Source organism: Gadus chalcogrammus, chromosome 9 (assembly GCF_026213295.1).
Source record: "Gadus chalcogrammus isolate NIFS_2021 chromosome 9, NIFS_Gcha_1.0, whole genome shotgun sequence".
NCBI classification, from domain to species: Eukaryota; Metazoa; Chordata; class Actinopteri; order Gadiformes; family Gadidae; genus Gadus; species Gadus chalcogrammus.
The window spans coordinates 8,475,548-8,497,623 of record NC_079420.1 but is presented as its reverse complement, the minus strand read 5'-3'; the positions used below and the strand labels follow the sequence as shown (position 1 = coordinate 8,497,623).

At 46.8% G+C, this 22,076-nt stretch overlaps 1 protein-coding gene across 4 annotated transcripts in view; it reads left to right on the top strand.

Annotated features, from left to right (window-relative positions):
* The window catches only part of LOC130388587 (zinc finger protein 469), a 153,129-nt gene extending 140,375 nt beyond the window's left edge, over positions 1-12,754 (top strand). For all 4 annotated transcript variants that reach the window (XM_056597955.1, XM_056597954.1, XM_056597958.1 and 1 more), the window contains one exon: positions 1-12,754. This exon is cut by the window's left edge and continues 1,340 nt beyond it. In XM_056597955.1, coding sequence (XP_056453930.1) covers positions 1-10,817 — 10,817 coding nt within the window. In that variant the 3' untranslated portion in view covers positions 10,818-12,754.
* The last annotated feature ends 9,322 nt before the right edge of the window (positions 12,755-22,076 follow it).

Here is a 22,076-nt window from a genome sequence, read left to right as displayed (position 1 = left end):
CAGCATCATCTCTGCTCTGTCCCAGGAGTCAGAGCGAGGACTCCACTAGTAGCGACAGCTCCGGCTCCAGCACACAGCACCCTGAACAGGGGAAAAGCACCCTACAAAAGAGCACAGAGGATTTTGGACAGGCAAATAATGGGGACCTGGCTATTGATGCTGGGGGTAAGAGTAATGGACACCCAAAAGACACAGGTGCCAACCAGAGAGCACTTATTCAAGGAAGCGTGCATCATTCAAGAAGTAATTCACAAGGTCCAAGTAGCCAATTACACTTTGCTAACAAAACTTATCCAAGCTCTTCACACAATAACATTCACTTGGGCTCAGGGCCTTTTGATAAAAAAATCAACAACAAGGTACATAACAGAATACCACACTCGACATATTTATCAGTTGAGCAACAAACGATCCCATTTGCTGATATGAATGAAAAGTTTCAGTTCCAAGACCAAAGGCCCAATTCGTCAAAAAATGGCATCATGCCCTGGCAACAGCTACGGCAAACTTCTGTCACTGCAAGCCAGAACAAAATAGAGCTGTCGAGGCAACTTAATAACCAAAAACTGGCTTACATGGTTTCTCCCTCTGACTGGCAGGATGATTGTAAATCCCATAAGAATGCCCCCACGAAAACTCCTAACTCCTTTCAAAACAATAAAACAAACGATGTTTTTTCGAACCAAAGACCAGATGCTATTAAACATGGCAGCAGCAATGCTATGCCAAATTACAAAGCAGAGGCAAACCACGCACAGGTCTGTGAGCCAAAAAATAAACAGTCCCGTAACTATAGCTATCCACCATTACAGGTAGCCCCCGTGGGCCGTATGATGGTGTCCCCGTATGAGTCCCCTTTGCCTTCTCCTCTGCTGTCACCAGTGCATAACCCAACTTCCAGCAGCACCTGCTCCTCGCTCTCTCCAACATCCACCAGTCCTGTTAACCATAGCTCAGAGGATGGCCCGATGTCGAAGACAGGCGTCCCTCCAACATTTTATCACCAGCACCAGACCAAGACACAGTTGCCCTCAGACCACTTGGGAAACAATTCTCATCATTTCCACTCTGAAGTCCCCCGAAATATGCCTTATGGGTCGGACAGAGGAAAAGACGACATGCTGAGCTACCTGCACAACGGTGTGAACCCTAAAAATAATATGGATGGAAACAAGGGTTTCATGGACAGCTTTGGACTGGAACATCATCAACCACCGCCGCCATACTCAGCACATCAGCTGCTTGCCACTTCCTTAGCAACGGCTAATCTGGACCAGTTAGATGTGGTGCTGACGTGTAAGCAGTGTGATCAGAATTTCAACAACCTGGCCTCGTTCTTGGGTCATAAACAGTATTGCTCTCAGCATTCTTTCTCACACATTGACCTCAAAGACATATCCAAGATGGAAGATGGCAGAAAGTTTCACGCAGACCCATCAAAGGTTCAGACACATGGTGCTAACACATCCATACCGAGATGTCCATCAGATCTTCATCTATCTCTTTTGGGCCTTAATAAAAATGGAGAGCTGATGTGTGACGGTGAAACAAAAGGCGATCACAAGGAGGATCAACTCAAACTCAGTTTGTTCTCTGGATCTGGCAATCTACCTGTCCCTCTTCCTGAGTTGGAAATGGAGGATGCTAAGCTTGACAGTTTAATTACAGAAGCGTTGAATGGACTGGGATATCAGTCAGATAACGCAGAGATAGACAGCAGTTTTATTGATGCATTTGCTGACGATGATCTTACCACTATCAAAACAACTTCGAACAAACAATCTTTGAAAAACAAAGAGTCCATTGCCACTGACTGTAAAAGCAAAACTATAAAAGAGGACAGGAATTCGACAGAATCAAAGTATCTGTATGACTCCAATGATAAACACGAAACAGACAAGTATACAGAGATCAAATTTGAGAAAATGTCTCTGAATATGGAGAAAGATGAGAAAATGATCATAAAGAAAGAGACCTCTCCTAAACAATCGCAAATCTCCCCTCAGGGGATGTTGAGGGAAAGAGATATTAAAGAAACAGATGCTAGTAAACAGTTTTCAAGTGAGGATTTCCGCGCTCCCCGATTAGTCCTCAGCAGCAAGTTTGCTGAGCGTTGCGGTCTTAAAGGTTTTCAGGACAGCTCGGTGTCCAGAGCATCCACACAAACACAATCCCAGCCATCCACTGCAACCCAAACATCTCCACCAACAACCAAAGCCATCAAAGAGAATAAACGAAAAAGAAGCAGTGGTGGCACTTGGAGCAAGGAGCTTATTCACAAGATAGTTCAACAGAAGAACAAGCTTCATAAGCTCCACGTTAAAGGAACCAAAAACCTTCAGTTCTCTCTTGTCATGGACAAAGTCACTCCCAGCGTGCAGAACCCAGCCTTTGGAGAGTATGATTATGTGTCGGACGCAGATGACGAATGTGAACCCGTGAAAATTGCGACCCAGGGCCGTCTCAGCCAAAGCAGTCGGTGTAAATACACGTACACTAAGGAGAGCAAATGGAGGGCTAGGGGGGAGAGGGAGCAGGCCGCATGGAGACATGAGTCCAAAGAATGCTTTGAAGTGAAGAAGAGTGAAGCGGTTTCCCTCCAACCTGAGAAATATGGTTCCCATCAGAAGGTCAGGAGGCGGGACAGCAGGTCCTCCACCAGCAGCGACCTCAGTACATCTGTGAGCGTTTCTAGCGACAACGTCAGCAGTCCCAAAAGCACCGACCGCACCGACTCAGACTGTGAGAAGAGGACGGAGATGCAGACGAAAGAGTTTCCGGAGCAGAGGGGATCATCGCCGCACAAGTCGTACGACGAGACCCGCACATCTGCAGCACTGTCCTTCACTAAATCTTCCAAAATGGAGAATGCAGATCAGTCTGGTCATTCTTCTGTCAAAGACGGTTCAAAGATCCTCAAGAGCTCTCATTCAAGCCCAGATATTGCTGATATGTCGTCATTATCATCCAAAGCAAATAATGCACTCAAGAACCATGAGAAATGTAAAAACCCACTTACGATATCGAAGTCAGAGTCACATAGCAGAGAAATCGGCACATTTAGTTATGACATGAACACATCACAGAGAACAGACGAAACTCACAAAGACGGCTTGACGGCCCAATCTTGTCATGCTCATATTGAGCAACTACAGCTTGACTCGCCGCAATCCGTCACTGTCAACAAAGAGGATTTGAATCATGAGAAGGAGAGAGGCTCTGAGGGCATAGCAACATGCAAAATAAGCGATAGCCCGGGGCAAGAGGCAACACAAGCAAAGTTTACAAACACTGACTTTTTTGATAAGCACAGTGAGGATATCTGCAAGGAGGAAGATGCAGTTGCATTAGGGAAGGACTTTGCCCCCAAGCCTCCATCTCTTTGCAGTTCCTTCATGGATGACGTGTGCCTCTCTCCACCCGAAAGCCACGATTCATTACTACAAAAAGACACATCTCACCTCATGCCTTATCCTCTTGATCAGGACAACGGACTGATGAAGTCCCCACTGTCGTTTGACACATCATCTGTGTTTGGGGACCTGACGGTGGCAGGGTTTGATAACAGTCTTTATTCAGACATCCCTTTGCAGAAAGAGGGGTTCAGCTCAATAGAAAACACACTTGATAAGAAGGAAGCTTTTGATTCCTCTTTCTCTCCCTTTTTGGAACAACGAGAGTGGAGCCTTATGGTGGATGTCAGTCCAGTGCTACCAGAGGAGATTTCTCAGTACAAGGGAGACGAAGTGAAATCCAATGAAAATAAATCAGATTTTAATCACGTTCCTTTATCTCTGCCAGATAAAATCATGGACTACAGTGCAAATCTAAACAGCTGTGCGTCAGAGGACGAGCTCGAGATTAAGAGAATTGTGAGTGAACTTGAGAACCAGCTACAGACGACGAAGATACAGAGTCCGGCACTGCTCCCCGAAAACACCCGAAAACATCTGCAAATGAGCAAGTTCTCTCCCCTCCGGCTGATCGATGATTCTGACAATGATGGCACCGGTCTGGATATTCACTGTTCTGTGCAATCCTTGAGTGTGCCGGTCAGCAGTCTCTCATCCGAACATTTTACCGACCAGGTTCTACCGTGGTCTAGTCCATTCCAGTTTGACCTGATTGAGGTGGACCAAAATACTCCGACACACAATGAGCCGGGGCCTCTTGAACATTTCAGCGAAAGGGAAGACGAGGTGACGGATATAGGTACAAGTGTACATTCAACACAGAATGAATCAGCATTGTTACAAATCAGCGAGCACACAGCTGAACACACAAACTGTGAGAAAGAAAAAACTCTTACAGAAACAAAGGAAGAAATTCTGGAAGAGAAAAGATACACCGAGAATCTTATTAAAAGCCTGGAGGTGATTTCAGACTCTATTTTCAAAGAAGAATCCATTATATCGGAAAAACAGGAGATGAATGTCAGCCCACGCAAAAGCCAACTTGATTCAGAAATTGAATGTCAACTATCTGATGCAATAGAGAGAGAAGAACACAGCGAGGGGGAAGTCATTACAGAGACGGACAATATATTATTATCTCCAAATATCATTGAGCAAAAACAGGCTATTGAATTCATTCTGAATGAGTCACAGTCTCTGTCTCTGTCCAACACCACTGAGCCCATTGCTGATGGAATCCGCCCGATTGTGCTGCAGTCAAGTGAACCCTTAGAGAGCAATAATAATGGGGCCAACACAGATGATGTATCCCTTCAGAAAGATATTACGCTTGACAGCAACACCATGGAGTCTGCCTATGGTTCAGGAGAGATGGAGGGTTCCGATGTGGTGCAGGGGACTTGTGCGAACAGTAATGCATTGGACAATCTAAATAAACTCTTCAAAAGCAATATGGACGATGACAAACACTCCGCCATAGACAGTCAAGAGGAGGAAGAAGAGGCAGTTAAGGGAATCACTAGTGACTCAGATGCCCATTCCCCCTCAGCAGACAATGCTGCTGATGCCGAAAAAGAGCTGAGTGAGAATACAGAGGATGTGAAGGAAACAAGCTTGCTACAGAGGGCTTCTGAGTTCCATGCTGACAGTGCTCATCTGTATTCACCCTTTGCTGAGCAACAGGGACTGGGTACTTCAGAACATCTACAAGAGGATAGCAACATGCAGACCACCATCACAAAACAAGAGGATTTTGATGGTCATGTTGCCCATCAAAACTACAGCCACACCGAGATGTACAGTGCTGTTCTTGCAGCCGAAAGTCCCCTGGAGGTAGTGACCACAGAAAAACCTTACAGCCCAATACTGATGGAGACCAACGCAGAATGCCAGGGTAGAAACAGCCCAGAAGCTCCAACCACCGAGGGAGAAAGTAGTATGTTGATGATGCAGCCACAGTCTAGCGACATCCAGAAGGGTCCAGATTATTGTAAAGTGAATCCCCCACAAACTAAATCGGATGTTCAATCCAACAGTATTCAGGAGCAAGTAGAAGAGCTTCCGACTGTCGAAGACAGCGGGGCACAACTTCCACAAGAAGATCTCGTGGCAAGCCTCAAAAGTTCACCCTGCAGCAGGAATATGGATGCAGAACATATTCAATGTACCTCATATCCTGCTTCACCTGCCAATCTTCCCGTCATTCCAATTTCTCCGGTACCGTCCTTGGAAAATGTGGAAATGCAAGAGAATACATGTCAGTCACAAAGCAATTGTGACAGTACAACCATCGAGCAAGAAGCACTTCCAAACACACCTTCTTCACCATTCCCAAGCAGCAAAGGGGAACACATCGATGAGGCAGAGGACATCGACCAGCCATTGACCACAGCAGCGGAGATGGAGTATACTTTAATTAGTCCCCCTCATTTGGATCTTGGGATTAACGGGTGTAAAACGTTGAGCGATGAAACCAGCTCTGCCGAACCACTTCCGCCGAGCACCGTGGCAGAGCCACCCGAGGCATCAGATGATGTTACAAAGAGGGACGACACTTTGTATGATTTTAGACTCAGCCCCCTGGACTACAATTGCATCTCAAATGACCCCCCACAGCTCAAGCATTATGACTACATCCCTATATCACCAGAGAATGATGCAGAGGATAAAGAGATGGTCCAGAGTCCCAGAAAGATTGGTGAACCGTGTGAGCTCAGGATTGACCCAGCACTGATGTCCATCAAAAACACACCAGACGAAGAAACAGAAGAGCCATCAAAGACAGATTCACAAGCTCAACTGAATTTACCAGACGAACCTCAGGGCAGCGATGACAGCCAATGTCTAAAATATCCTAGCATTGCATTGGATTTTCCCCCTCACAATAAATGCACAGATTCCTCAAGCGATGTCAATACAACTGTGGAAGTTGACCATAACACCGTCAAATCCATTGATCCTGTCAACGTCGACGTCATGAGTCAAGCTGGATCAGGTGATGATAGCGCTCTGTGTATGCAAGAAACCGCAACAAAATACCACAGAGAAGACACATCGGACGGCTTGTTCACCTTGAAGCCCCTGATCATCTGTGAAAAGGTGGATGCTTTACAAAAACAACTAGCAATAGAGAACAAACTTCAAAGACCCATAGTCAACCATCTACAAGGGGATGCCTCGCCAAAAATGGCAGATGAGAGGAGCAACATGCAACAGGGGAAAGCACTCTGTGACATCTGTTCCATGTGCTTCAGGACAGTCCCAGGGTTAAAAAGACACAAGGCAATGAAACATTCAGTCAAAGCAGACAAAAACATTATCCTGGACATTCCAAATCATCAGAGGAATATTCTCAGTTCCAAACCACCATCAACTACCGAGAAGCGCCTCAAAGATAATTCACAACGGTGCTTCCAGAACAAAATACATGGCCTTTCTAAAAGTCTCCATCCTGAGATAAATGATGCTGTAATCCCATTGAATGCGTCAGAGTCAGATATGATCATAGAGCATAAGGCACCGGAGTCAGCTGTTACACTGGCAGCAGATGAAATAACCAACCATAAGCCTTCCCTGTCTACAAAGGTAAAGAAAATGTACAAAGCCAGGAAGAACAAAAACAGCGAAGTAAGCGACCAGACAGACTCTTTCTCAGATGAGCTTCTTAAAATATTGAAAACAGACATTCTACAAGCGATAACTCCTGAATTCCAAAACCATGGAATTCAAGAGCTCTCTGAGTCATCTGAAGCCCAAATAAAGATAAACAATCTGCTAAACAAGACAATTACTGAAACTCAAGAGTTTCCAAACTGTGTTGTTTCAAACTGTGGCTTGGATAGCCTAACCAAAAATCCCACAAAAGATGCAAATCTCTCAAATGAAATAAGCAAAGTAAAGCTATACAAAACTGACACTGACGGACTGGAATGCAGAAGTTTGAATGAGACGGTCAATGGAGAAGAATCATGTAAGGACATTAGAGAGGATTGTGGACCTCCACACAAGGAGACGACTGAAGAATCTTGTGAACTAAGTGTGAATGTAGATGTGGTTGAAGAAAAGAAAGAAGTCCAAGAAAATAAAGAAGTCCCAGAGAAGAAAGTTGCACAGGAAGTACTTCAAACAGTGTTAGTCAAGATAGAATGTGAGAAAACAAGAGCTCCTTCAGAGGAAGCAGATGACCCTCTCTCCGCCCCGGTTAAAGGTTTTCTCGACGACGATGCCACATTTTCACAGCTCTTCCCCAGAGACGAGGACACAAAGAGGAAAAAGCCTCCTCGAGTTTACAGCAAGAAGAACAAAAGACAGAAGCTCTCCCCTGATTCACATACGCTACAAGACTGCCCTCCTTCTCAAGACCCATGCGCTGACAATCAAACTGACAAAACATTGAACAACAGTCAAAGCAACCACTGTGAATATGAGACAATATCTATAGATGATGCCATCATGTTGAATATGTGCCACAACAGCTCCTTGAAGGGGGATCCCAAGACGGCGTCAGAAATCAATCAAAGTGTCAGTGATCATGAAAAAATCCCTGACAATCACCAGAAGCCTGTCAGCAACCACTTAAGTCCAATCGAAGTCTCTATTGATAAATCCTTAGTGGAAAGGAGCAGCTTGAGCGACAATGCAAGTCTTCCTGCTGAGCAAAAGGTATCTTCTGACCCAATCAAATCCAAAGAAGATGTGCAGACCACACAATGCTCTGTGAAGCCTCCTCATGCCCCCCATCCTCCAGAACCAAGTGTCACAGACAATGTTCCCAATTTCCACAGCATTGACATTCAGAATATCAAGACCACATTTCAGCTGCCTGAGATCCAGTTCTTTGAGTCTAGTAAAGACATCACTGTGGGTCCTCCCATAGCAGCACCTGACCCAGAGAACAAAGACACAGAGAAATCCAAGAAACCAACAGAACGCAGAGGCAGGAAGCGTCAGGATGGAAGCATAAAGGTGAAGGAAAAGGAGTACAAGTGCAAGGTGTGCTTCACCTGGTTCCTCACACTGGGTGAGCTGAACTTCCATAAGCTCTCGCACAACCCCTCCCCGCCGCCCACCTGCTATATGTGTGTCCAGCGTAAGTTCAGCTCCAGGGAGCAACTGAGAGACCACTTGAGAGAGAAACATGCCAAGAACAAAGCGGGCATCTGGACATGTGGGATGTGCCTGAAAGAGATATCCGATGTCTGGATGTACAATGAACACTTGCGCGAGCATGCCACCCAGTTTGCCCGGAAGGGCCAAACACAGGGGTCGATGCTAGGTATTCCAGGCACCCTCATGCAGGAGACGGCTGTGAAGAACTTCATCACCTCCATCATGCAACACCGGCCTTCCAAAGCCAACAAAGAATCCACCAAAGTCCAAAAGGCTCAGGAGAAACCAGCAGTTCCTGACATGCCGGTGGGGGAGGGGAAGACTGCTGCTGCAGAGAGATTGGAACCCAAAGTTCAGAAAAGCAAAAACAGTAACGGAACCAGTGAGAAGCCAGTCGAGGTCGTCCACAAAACAGACACGCCTAGAAATGTTGAGATGCATCCTAACTGCAAAGATCCCTCCAGAGACTGCCATCACTGCGGGAAACAGTTCCCTAAGCCATTCAAGCTCCAGAGACATCTGGTGGTTCACAACTTGGAGAAGATCTTCCTTTGTCATAAATGTCCAGTTTCATACCAGGAGGCCCAAGAACTAAAAGACCACCTAAAGACGGTGCACGAGGAGATGGAAGACTTCGAGTCAAAACATACAACCCTCTACACCTGTGAGCTCTGTGCTGATGTCATGCACGTGATCAAGAAATCCTTCATTTGCAGCACATGCAACTACACCTTTTCTAAAAAGGAGCAGTTTGACCGTCACATGGAAAAACATCTGTTGGGGGGAAACAAGATTTTCAAGTTCAAAGGGGTGCTTAGACCTGTGAAAGCGGCTACCTCTAAAGACAACGTGACGTCAGACTTCCCCCCAGGCAAGAAGAGGAAAATCATGAGCGAGTGTATGCAAGAAAACAGCTCAGACAGTGGGATAGCCAGCGTTGGCTCCCTGCACTTGAACCCCAGTTCTGAAACGCCGTCTTCAAAATCAAACGTAACCGTGGCTGACGACTCCACACAGACGAGCACCAACGTCTATCGCAACGACCCACAGAGTACGAGTGTTAAAACGGAGGACGATGTTGAGGAATATCCAGACCCCTTTGGGGAACTCGATCAATGTTCCTTTCACAATGAATCATCAGAATCGGAATCACCCCAGAAAGAGGAAAGATATCCCAGCATGTTGCCAGCGCTGCCAGTGAAAGAGGGTTGTGAAAGACCCGCTTCTGAATTATGCGATGTTAAGGAGGAGGAGGACGAGGTGGCAGGTATCCCGGCAGAGGCAACATCTCGGAGGTTAGCCTCTAAAGAGAACAGTGACGTTGGACAAGAGCGGGGGAGAGAAAAGCCCCCCTCAGCTGACAGCGGCACAGCCGACGCCAGGGAGAAAGCATCAGAGAGTAGGTGTTCGGTCGCATCCAGCGAGGATTTGCCCGGTTCAACAAGAAATCCATCTGTAGCAAACAACCAGACCTCAGAAAAGTCTCACATAGATCAACAGAGAGACGATAGCCAGGGGAAAGAATCGTACAAGCCTAACGGCAGCAATGACGGGAGGCAGGACAATCTATCAAACAGTACTGAGCCGCAAGCAAGCAGTCTGACGAAAGACAAAGCGTCCCTGATGAAAACCAATGAAGGCTGTAGAACCAGCACGACGAGGCCATCGGAACCAACTCAGACCATCAAAGGGTCATCAAATGGCTCAGACTTAATCGAGGACAGGGAGTCTCTGAGACAGCAAAAGAAAAGGAAAGAGATGAAGTCTCCCTGTAGCTCGCAGAGAATCTGCTCTCCTGCCACGCGTGAGAATCTTGATGTTGACGCAAAGACGAAAAAGAAGTTTCGTCTCAACAAGAGCGAGAGCCCTTCATCGCAAAAGAAACCAGAGGGCCCGAGCGATTATGCAGTGCTCTCTTCAGTCAGGGACGATGTTGTGAGCAACAAGATTATCTCCAAGAGCAAAACTTCCAATCTGGGCTTGCAGGCCAAGAGGGGCTTGCTTGACAACTGCCTTTCAAAGAAAGCAGAGATTGTAGCCCATGTGAATGGGGATTGCAAGGCGAAAAAGGGAACTTTAGGACGTTGTTTGCAGTCTCCAGTATCTAAGGGATCATCGACTCCTAAGAACAATTCCCTGAATAAGCCTCGGCCGAAGATTGGAGTCAGGTCGATGGAAAGCCATTCCTACCGGACCGCAGAGTCTCAGAACCACCTCCTGAGCCAACTATTTGGCCAAAAACTCACTAGCTTTAAGATTCCTTTAAGAAAGGACACATCGGAATCAATGAACTGAGGGGTGGGCTGTGGGATCTGTGAAAAGGAGACTGCATTGTTTGCAGTTACAAATTATTATGACAATTCATTATGGTGAATGAGATTGCACAGCTCTTTTCTGTGAAATGAAATTCTTAATACTTGTATAGTCACTTTATGTCTTCTTTTGAAAGGTGTTTTTTTTATTACAAACACAAATTTACAAATGTGAGGACTGATTAACTTTTAGTCAACGATGCTTGTTGGGCTATCATGAATTTGTTTATCTGCTAATTCATTTTTTTGGACAATTTCCATTTCAGAGATTATATTTCATCCATACACCTAAAGGAAAGAAAAAAATAATACTTGAAAATACATTATATTTTTTCAAGAGATGCAAGTTTTGCATTCACAAAATTTTAAGAGTTTATTGTCTTATTTTGTAAAAGTACCGCATAAGAGTTTAACTAATCTAGAATTTTTGTTGCCGCACCTTTTTTTGTTTTTGTTTTTCAACATGCTTATACAAAGATATCAAGCAGAACATGTTTCTCCTTTTGCATTTTGCTTTACTGTACTACATTGACCACATCGATTCATTCTATTAGCTGTATGTATGCATAACATGGTGCTGCAACATGTACGTTTTGTATGGTAATGTGAATGCCAATGTCCTCAGCAAGGAACGCGAGAACCTTTTGCGATTACAGCAATCCAACTGTTTCTCTGTAGCGGTGACAGTAATCCAGCTGGTTCTCTAGTTTCTTCTAAATGGTAACGATACTGTGTAGCCTCCCAGCAGTCCAAGTGTTGGCTGATAGGAAACAAACATAAAGGTTATCTTTGGTATGAACTCAGGTGCATTGAAGGGCCTGTGCGCGGCCCTTCATCCTGTATTAGGAGTTCATCCAACGCACTGATACCGTCACACACAAAAATCACACACTCATCCGTGTCCGTACTCCAACTTTTTAATCAACCCTCATGTATTTGCTAGAACACAGAAAAGGTGCTGTATCCTGTTCATACTGTATCTTATATTGTATAATAATGTAGGTAGTTTATTTTCTGGTGTAATGCTTCATGTCAAAGATTTATTTTAATAATGTGTATAAGAGACAAAGAGCAAGCAGAAAGGGAAATGCAATGCCTGCAGGCTGTCAAGTGGTTCACCAAGTGCCCCTTTTCAAGTTGGCTAATAAAGATCTGTATCGGTGGCTCCTGCTTTGTGTCTTCCTTCTTGATGCTTTGCTTCACACACGTTCCGAACTCCCACATTAATTTTTTACAACAACCAGGCTGACTGCTTGTCAAGTTGACCTCGACTTGGCTCTAGATTTATTATGCTTCAAATCGGTTCAATCATTATTGTTCTTAATGAATCCTCCTATCGTAATTCTCTTGTAAAAACACAAAACAGGGCAAGCTGGCCTAACTGTCGTCAGTTAAACGTCTGCAGCAGGACAGGCCGGTGTGTCTCAAGCCAGAACCAAGTACACATACGACAAGTTGATCTTCAGAGCTTGAATAAGCAAACACATTGTCAAGATGAGCATGGCTGGATCGTTGTTAGCACGGGGGAAGTATTGAGAGGTGACATGTTGTGGGTGAAGGAGTATCTCTGTCGTGTGGTTCTCTCACGGTGTCTAAAATGGCTTCTGTTTCCATGTGAGCATGGTTCAACATCACATAGGAATAAAAAGCCATAGCAGACAGAGCGGCATGAGTATAGCAGGACCAGCAGCGATGAGATGGAGCAGTGTTTTCACACCTCGATGATATAGGAGACCTGGGGGGCGAAACAGAGCAGGGGTCATTTATATTTTAGATGGTAGAGGAAGGCAAACAGACAGGAAATAATGGTAATACAAAAAAATGAAAGGTTTTATTTGTGTAGCGCTTTTGTAGACGACAGTCAAATTTTTTACAACTGCCATTAAATACAAGAGTAAAAAAGAAACAATCAGATATGAAATAAAAAAATATGTTATTTTGTAGCAGGTCTAATGGGAAATAATGTCAATCTTTCATTTCACAATGTTTTGAATTCAATTCCCGGTAATGCTTTCTTGTCATTGCATGTGGGGAGAAGATGAGTGAATATATGAAGACAGGCGTCGTGGTGGTGTGCTGTACACCCAGTGGCCAATCAAGTACAGCCCCAAATGAACAAAGCTCTTGAAATTATTCAGATAGGGACTACAAGATATTTGAGAGAAGATTAGAAGAGGCCCTATAATTGATTGTTAGCTGTGCCTAGTAAATTGCTCCATAACCACATACTGACTGAACAAATAAATAAAATAGAGGTTTGAATATCAGGCCGTGTAGGAATTAGTCTGCTACAGAGGGACAGAGATGCATTCAATGCAGCATGAAATGAACAACGGATCACTCATTAACTGTTCATTTCTACTCAAATGACTTGAAATGATTGCACAGCAGGAAGGCTGGACCGTCACAAAATAACATCTAGAAATTAATTTAGATGTAAAGACGTGATTGGCTTAGACACACATACATTTATTCAGAAAACATGTGTTTCAGTGTCATGAAAATATATTTACAGAACATATTTACTGCAAATAAATAAATGCAATGAGGCACAGCCCAACATGTGATTTCAGTGATGGTGACTTGGAGCTTTAGGGTGCCGAAGTCTACTTCGGTTGTGAAAGAGGGGGACTATTTAGTGGTGTGCTCATCATTAAAACAGAAGTCCTTCCATGACATCAATCGGTTTTGCTGCTCCACACGTAGCTGTGACTGGCGTTTACCTTCCGCTCGGACCTCCCCCGCGCTGTTTCAGACCGTCCCCAACATGGACATCAACCTGGACCTAACTGTGGATCTCAGCCTGGACATCAGCCTGGACCTCAGCCTGGACCCGAGCCTCACTGTACAGATGGAGACAGAGTGGCAGGAGAGGGCAGCAGTTCCAATTAATTCTGTCACCATTCAGCCTTCGAGGTGTCATATAGAATGTGCTGTCAGGCGTCTGCTTGTTATCTGATCTATAGGGAAATCCTCCAGGGACGCCGGTGGAGACGTGACAGTGACGCTTTGCACATTGAGGTGGAGTGACATTATCAGTAGGCACGGCCTTGAAATAGCATCGCCTTTGTTTCTCCCTGGCTCTCTCTCTGTCTCCCTCTCTCTCTCTGTCTCTCTCTCTCTCTCTCTCTCTCTCTCTCTCTCTCTCTCTCTCTCTCTCTCTCTCTCTCTGTCTCTATCTCTCTCTCTCTGTCTGTCTCTCTCTCTCTCTCTCTCTCTCTCTCTCTCTCTGTCACTCTCTCTCTTTCTATCTCTATCCCTGTGTCTCTCACTCGCTTTCTCTTTCCCCCCCTCCATATCTCTCTCTCTCTCTCTTACTCTCTCTCGCTCTCTCTTACTCTCTCTCTCTCTCTCTCTCTTCTCTCTCTCTCTCTCTCTCTCTCTCTCTCTCTCTCTCTCTCTCTCTCTCTCTCTCTCTCTCTCTCTCTCTCTCTCTCTCTCTCTCTCTCTCTCTCTCTCTCTCTCTCTCTCTCTCTTTCTCTCTCTAAATCTCCTACTTGTCTCATCCGATCTCATTCTTCTTCCCTCTCGCACCATTTTCTCTTTTCCTGCCCGGTGCTTTCTCCTCTTCCCTCTATGCCTCTAATTCTCTCCATTGCCTTCCGACCAAGTCACTCACCCCAATACTCTGATCTCTACCTGCAATCTTCCCTCCCCCCCACACACACACAAAGCTCCACCTATTCTTCTATCCTCTTTCTAATTAAACCCCAACCCTCTCTCCCCCTACCTCCCTCTCTCTCTTTCAACCTCTCTCCCTTATTTTTAGAGCCAAACAATTTCTCTCACTCTGTCGCTCTTACCAACCATTCCTCTCTCTCCGCCCTCCCACCACCCTCCCTCCCTCCCTCCCTCCCTCCCTGCCCGCCGCCCCCTCCATGCTCTCACAGCGATGTGGTGCTTCCAGCAGATCAGGGGGTGATAGAGATGGCTGGTCAGCGTAATGACACTCGGGCTGAGGCCAAAGGTCACTGCTATGGGGAATTCGCCGGCTTTTCAGCCATTATGGGGAGAGAGAGAGAGGCAGGTAGAGAGAGGGAGGGGTGGGGGACAGAGAGTGCAAGAGGGGGGAGGGAGAGTGTGGGTGGGGGGGAAAGGAGGGGGTTACAGGGATGGAGAGAGAGGAGTGAGGTTGGGGGGAGAGCAAGAGAAATGGAAAGAGGTGTGGAGGGAGATAGAAAGGTAGAGAGAGAGAGAGAGGGAGAGAGAGAGAGAGAGAGAGAGAGAGAGAGAGAGAGAGAGAGAGAGAGAGAGAGAGAGAGAGAGAGAGAGAGAGAGGGAGAGAGAGAGAGAGAGAGAGAGAGAGAGAGAGAGGAGAGAGAGAGAGAGAGAGAGAGAGAGAGAGAGAGAGAGAGAGCCAGGTGGTGGAGGGAGAGAGAGATAGAGAGATTGGGCAGATAGAGAGAAAGGCAAAGGTGGGGAATAGAGAGAGAGAGATGGAGAGGTGGGGGGAGAGAGAGAGACAGGGGAGAGAGATGGAGAGAATGCAGAGAATTAACGTTTTTGGGCATAGAGAGAGAGAAAGGGGGGTTGAAGAGAGATAGAGAGTGAAAGGGGGAGACAGAGGTGGGGGAGGGAGAGAGAGACGGATTGAAAAAGTTGGGGAATAGAGAGGGAGAGAGAGAGAGATAGAGAGGTGGGAGGGAGAGAGAAAGAGAGAGGTGGGGGAGAGAGGGAATGTGTGATGGAGGGCAGGCCCGCCAGGGAACATTCCATCTCCAAGCCGCTCCGCCAGCACGGAGGAGGTGGAGAGTTGTGATTAATTTGATTGGGACGCGATTGGAAATAATTATGTGTACACCACCGAGTGTGTGTGTGTGTGTGTGTGTGTGTGTGTGTGTGTGTGTGTGTGTGTGTGTGTGTGTGTGTGTGTGTGTGTGTGTGTGTGTGTGTGTGTGTGTGTGTGTGTGTGTGTGTGTGTGTGTGTGTGTGTGTGTGTGTGTAATGTGTGTGTGTGTGTGTGTGTATGAATAATTCAACATAAACACCCCCCAGAGTGAACAAAGGAAAGGAAACAAATCGGGCGAAAGGAAGACATCAAAGTAATTCAGCCTGACAACCTCTGAACACGCTGTCTACCGCGGTAGCCTCATCAGCCAGTGGCGTGTGGGTAACATGTAATTATATACAACTACATATATATATACATATATATACATATACATATATATGTATGTTTGGAGAGAGCGGCAAAACCAAATGGATGCCGAGAATATTTCTGCATCAAAAGCCACCTTTTCAAGATCGCTTTCACCACAAAACCTCCTCCCTTCTCTCCCCTTCCTCCATTTAACAATCGCTAGTTTTTTCGACCTATTTTAGTTCTTTAGCTACCTATTATATTTGATCCTGTTTTATCTTTTTACATTTATCTCTATCTTAATAAATGATTTCATTTTAGTTCACTCTGTAAAGCATCTATGAGCATTTAGCAAAGCGCTATATACGTTTAATGTATTATTATTATTAATATTATTATTAACGACGCGGCAGTGGGAACGCGGGCGGCCATGTTTGTGCCAACCCCGACCACCATTAAACCACCAGAGGACGCTTGTCATTCCGGTCGATAGCCGTCGGGACGAGGGGACGGGCTGCGTGCGAGGGCCTAAAGTACCTGTTTGATGTTCCAGGTCTGCACACAGAAATGGGTCGTTCTGCAAACACGGCGCAGCGCCAGCGGCACGGCCCTCTGTGTCCACACCGCGGCAGACAGCAGGTGTCCACAGAGTGGGCCGCCAGGTAACATATCACGCAAGGCGAGGGGGGAGGGTCTGAGGAAGAGCCGCAGAGTAAATATCGTACAGGGGGCTGGACGGACCGCCGTGTATGAGTCTCCAGTGTGTAGCACCGCGGAAAAAAAATTGCCGAAATGGTAGTTATTAATTCCAGAGTGGATTAAACACACCCCTGTGTATGAATCGTGCTATAATCCACGCTTTATATTTCATTATATTTCAGGATGGTGGTTCATCTGTCAGTTATTTTTTTTCACTGTTACATCGGCAGCTACAGTGATGCAACCGTATCTCATCCTGTGGATCTCTCTCTAGTCTGTCCCACTCCCGTCCCCTGGCCGCCTGCCTCGATGCCTCTCTGCTCGGGAGACAGCATGTGAGCGATCAACGCTGACACCTGTGTCCTCTCTCACCCTACTCCATGCTGCGGCTCATTTAATATCTCCCTCTGTGTGTGTGTGTGTGTGTGTGTGTGTGTGTGTGTGTGTGTGTGTGTGTGTGTGTGTGTGTGTGTGTGTGTGTGTGTGTGTGTGTGTGTGTGTGAGTGTGAGTGAGAGCCTGTCTGTCTGTCTGTCTGTTTGTCTCTATGTGTGTGCGCTTGTATGCGTGACTGCATCAAGTGTGTGTGTGCGTGTGTGTCTGTGTGTGTGTCTGTGTATGTGTGTGTGTCTGTCTATACGTGAGTGTGCTTGTATGCGTGACTGCATCAATTGTGTGTGTGTGTGTTTGTGTGTGTGTGTGTGTGTGTGTGTGTGTTCATATCTGGCTCGTGGTGATATGTCTTCATATCCCGGTTCCCTGTGAGTGTGTTAACTAGAAATAAAAGAGATTTCACAGAAGTACCGCCACAGCACCTGTGGCCTGATGCAGTGCACACATACACACACGTACACACACAAACACACACATACACAAACACACATACATCTCACTCAAACCTCTCAATCCTTAACACACTCAGACAGAGACACACACACACACACATTTCTCAACCATTAACACATCCACACATCCACACACACACACACATCAAAACCGTGAACACACATACACACACAATCTCACACATACACACACAGACACACACGCACACATACACACACACACCCTTAGAGCGCATAGGACCTATAGAACCCGTCGGCCTCGCAGTGGCCAATTATCACTAATCCTAGCAGCAGCAGATCAATACGGCGTACATGGGAAGAGATCCCACTCCGGGAGAGAATATAGTTTATCACCGTGCCTGGCTTAGCCTATCGCCCACATGCCTGCGTATCGATGCCGCTCTTTAGTGGGGAGGTGTGATGCAGGGGTGCGAGGCTCTCAGAGCGTAGCGCAACCCCGCTTCACCCCCCGTCCCCCGTCCCCCGTCCCCTCCTGTCCCCAAGGAGCAGCCAGCGGTTCTCACCAGCAGGAGAGCCCCCCCTCCCAGCGTGGTTGTAACACCAGAGACGGCGTCGCTCCACGAGCAACACCACGCACGGCGGAGAAGCCCCTGAACCAGTCCTGGTGTGTTGACGGGTCTGCTCTAGGAACGCAGCATCACATAACGGAACAAACTTTATGTTGGGTCCCTTTTATATCGCGGGGAAATACTTCCAGTTCAGTACTGATATTGCGTGGAAGCACTACACAGAGAAAACAGGCACGCACGCACACATCAGGCACGCGCACACACACACACCCGTGCGCACGCACACATGCACACACACACACCTTGCACGCACACAAACACACCTCACACACACACACACACACACAGACACGGCAAGGAATGCAAAGCATACACAAGAATTGTTAGGCATAAGTCTTTCTCCAGTGTCTGCCTGTGATGCTAATTACTTAATTAATTACTGCTCAACCCAAATTCAGTAAGAGCCAATAATGCCTTCTTAACATGTATGAGAGGCTTCAAGATGCGTAGTGTAAAATCGATCATCATACGCACCTGCACGCGTTCATTCAGCAGATGCTCTCCGCTCCCATCAGCCGTCTGCTCACTGCCTCGCTTCCTCTCATTCCCTGGCTCTCCCTCTCTCTTTTACTCTGTCTGGCTTTCTCCCTCCCCCTCTCTCTCTCTCTCTCTCTCTCTCTCTGTTGCTCTGTCTCTTTCTCTCTTTCTCTGTCCGTCTGTCCGTCTTTACCAGGGATCGGAGTCTTCCTCCTAGTCGGGGAGCTGCTCAGCTGCAGAGTCTGACATCATCCTTACAGGGAGCAGGTTTTACCATCTCTCTCTCTCTCTCTCCCTCTCTCTCTCTCTCTCTCTCTCTCTCTCTCTCTCTCTCTCTCTCTCTCTCTCTCTCTCTCTCTCTCTCTCTCTCTCTCTCTCTCTCTCTCTCTCTCTCTCTCTCTCTCTCTCTCTCTCATTCTCTCTCTCTCCCTCTCTCTTTCTCTCTCTCTTTCTCTGGCTTGCTCCCTGTTTGTGTGTGTCTCTCTCTCTGTTTCTCTCTCTCTCTGTGTCTGTCTCTCTCTATCTCTCTCTCTCTTCTGTCTCCCTCTCATTATCTCTTTCTATCTCTCTCCTCTCTGTCTCTCTCTACCTCTCTCTCTCTCTCGCTCTCTCCAGCTCTCTCCCTCCCCTTCTCCCCAGACACTTGTGCACACCATACAGCACCATTCTGCAATCTCTCACCCTTTATTTTCTGTTTCTTCCAGTTCCTTCCTTTGCATTGTTTCACATGATGCCACTGTTTTCAACAGCTTTTCAATTCAATTCTATTCAATTCATCAAAGACAATTCTTCTATAGAAAGCTTGATGTTTGGGACACACAATGTTGGTGTGTTAAACTCATCAAACTGGATAATTATCCACCTTGAGATTCCTGCAGCATCTGGCAGGTGTTTTACCAGAAGCTCAATACGTTCTCTCTATGTCTTTCCCAGCAATCGACGGGGAAAACACATCAGGGTGAGCAGTAGTGTCTGAATCCGACCTGAATCCTCACAGACACCCATCTCTCTGCCCCCTGTATCATCCAGCCCCTCACTGAGCGGTGTGAGGCAGAGAGGACCCTCTCTCTGTCGTAAAGCCTCACAGACACCCGTCTCTCTGCCCCCTGAATCATCCAGCCCCTCACTGAGCGGTGTGAGGCAGAGAGGAGCCTGTCTCTGTCCATGGTGCTGATTACAGCTACTGATTACTTAGAGCTCCCCCAACCACAAACCACTGTACACTAACCCCCAACCACTAACCATTAACCACTACCAACCACTAACCACTCCCCACTAACCACTATCTACTTACCATTAACCACTACTAACCACTAATCACTAACTATTAACCACAAACCACATACCACTTACCATTAACCACTACTAGCCATTAACCACTAACCTTTAACCACTCACCACTAACCACTTACCACTAGCTATAAACCCCTAACCACTAAACATTATCCTCCCCCCTACCCCGCCTCAAGGCAACCTTGAGGACAGGTAGGAAAACAGGTGGTGCACAGCTTTAATAAACACAAACGTGCGTGTGTGTTAGTGCGTGCGCGCCACACACATGAACACACACACACACACACACACACACAGCTATATTTACCTGGTGCTGCGGTGTCTCTGTGTAGCTGTGCGTCTCAACTCATTCAGCCTCACATTCATCACGCTGAGGAGACCCTGACAGCTGGGATTCAAATGGATTAGTCCTATTATAGAGATGTGTGGTGCAAATTACACAGAGACACACCCGCACACACACACACACACACACACACACACACACACACACACACACACACACACACACACAAACGTACGGCTATTCACACACACACGGTGGGGTTTGCACTCACACCCACACATGCATACCCACACACACAAACGTACGGGTATGCACACACACACAGACGTAGGGGTCTGCACTCACGCACACCCACTCATGCATGCATCCCCACATGCATACACACACAGACATGCACACACATCAAACACACACACACACACATAGTTCTAAGAGGAATTTGTGCATGTGTTATTCCGAAGGCACGCCTTCACAAATGAACACACACACACACACACACACACACACACACACACACACTCACACACACACACACACACACACACACACACACACACACACACACACACACACACACACACACAAACACACACAAACACAACCCAAGGAAGTTAATGGCCTGACTATTACTCATTTGATGGTTCAAGGCAGCAGATTGGGAGGTAGAGTTAAAGCTGTTTGTGTTGCAGCTCTCATGCCACATTGTTGTCTTAACCCTCATCTCAAGAGGTACCATCTCCTTGTTTCCATAGTGACACCATCCCTCCTTTGTGTGTGAGGCGGGATGTGTGTAAATCACAGTTAGGGGGGAGGGAGAAGGGCGAGAGAGGGGGGGAGAGAGGTGTCGACCGATAGGGAGAGCTTGAGAGAGAGAGAGAGAGAGAGCCAGGGTGTGATTCTTGGATGAGTCAGTTCATCTATTTATATAAAAACACGGACAAAGCCAGTGTGTTCCGTGTCTGGGAAATCCTCCTGCAGGTTTGATTTGTGCTCCGCGCACGCACGCACACGAGACGAGGAACCGATGCTCGCAGGAAGTCAGTGATGCGGCTGTTCATGCACTAGACTGTGTTGACACCCGCATCACGTCTGTGTGGAACGGTCGCTGAAGGGGATCTCTTGTGGCTGCGAATTGTGTCTCAACCGTTGGGAGCAGAGCAACAGTAACAAAAGGCAGAGACTATTGTATTGTTTTACCTTTTTCTATGCCTCATTATGGGCCGCCGGTACTGGGAAACAAAGCCTCCTATCTGGTATTGTTACATTCCAGGTGGAAAGGGAAATGCAATGAATAATATGAATACATCGAAATTCCTTTTAATTAGTCTGGGACTCTGAGTCTATAGAATACGACGCCTGTGACTAGAGCTAGATGTTGTATAAATGCTAAGAGGAGTAGCCGCATTGAGGCCAGGGAACCAAAATCAGTTGGCACTTATTGCCAAGAGTACCCCAAACACTAGTTGTAATAACAGAGGCGTTGCTATCCCTCAGGTTTGATTGTAGCCTGTTGCTTTATAGAAAAGTCAACTAAATAATCCTTAATTGCAGAATGAATCATCCTCGTCCGAACTAGCCGCTGTCTTGACGGAGGACTTAATCGTACCTTAAAGGGTCCGAGCGGTGCTCAGAGACGGAGCGAGATCCAAGCCCAGCAGGATATCCCTTCTGCCGCTGAAGCCATCGCTGCAGGAGGCAGTCAGAGGCCAGGGCAGTCCCTCCTGTTCCTCGGCCACCAGGGCTGGTGAGAGAGCGGGTCGGAGGGTCTGGATGAGCAGCAGGGCACCCCCCGCGATGACGGGTTAGGATCCGAGGGCACGTTCTGCAGCGGGGTGTCGGCCATCTTGGCTGTTACCACTTCTGCGTGTTGGCGAGGGTGAGCGAAACAACCGGCAGACGATGGATCAAACTAAAGGGAGAAATTCGGATCCAGTACACTTTTTCTGTTCAATCCTACTTCTTGCTAGTACTACT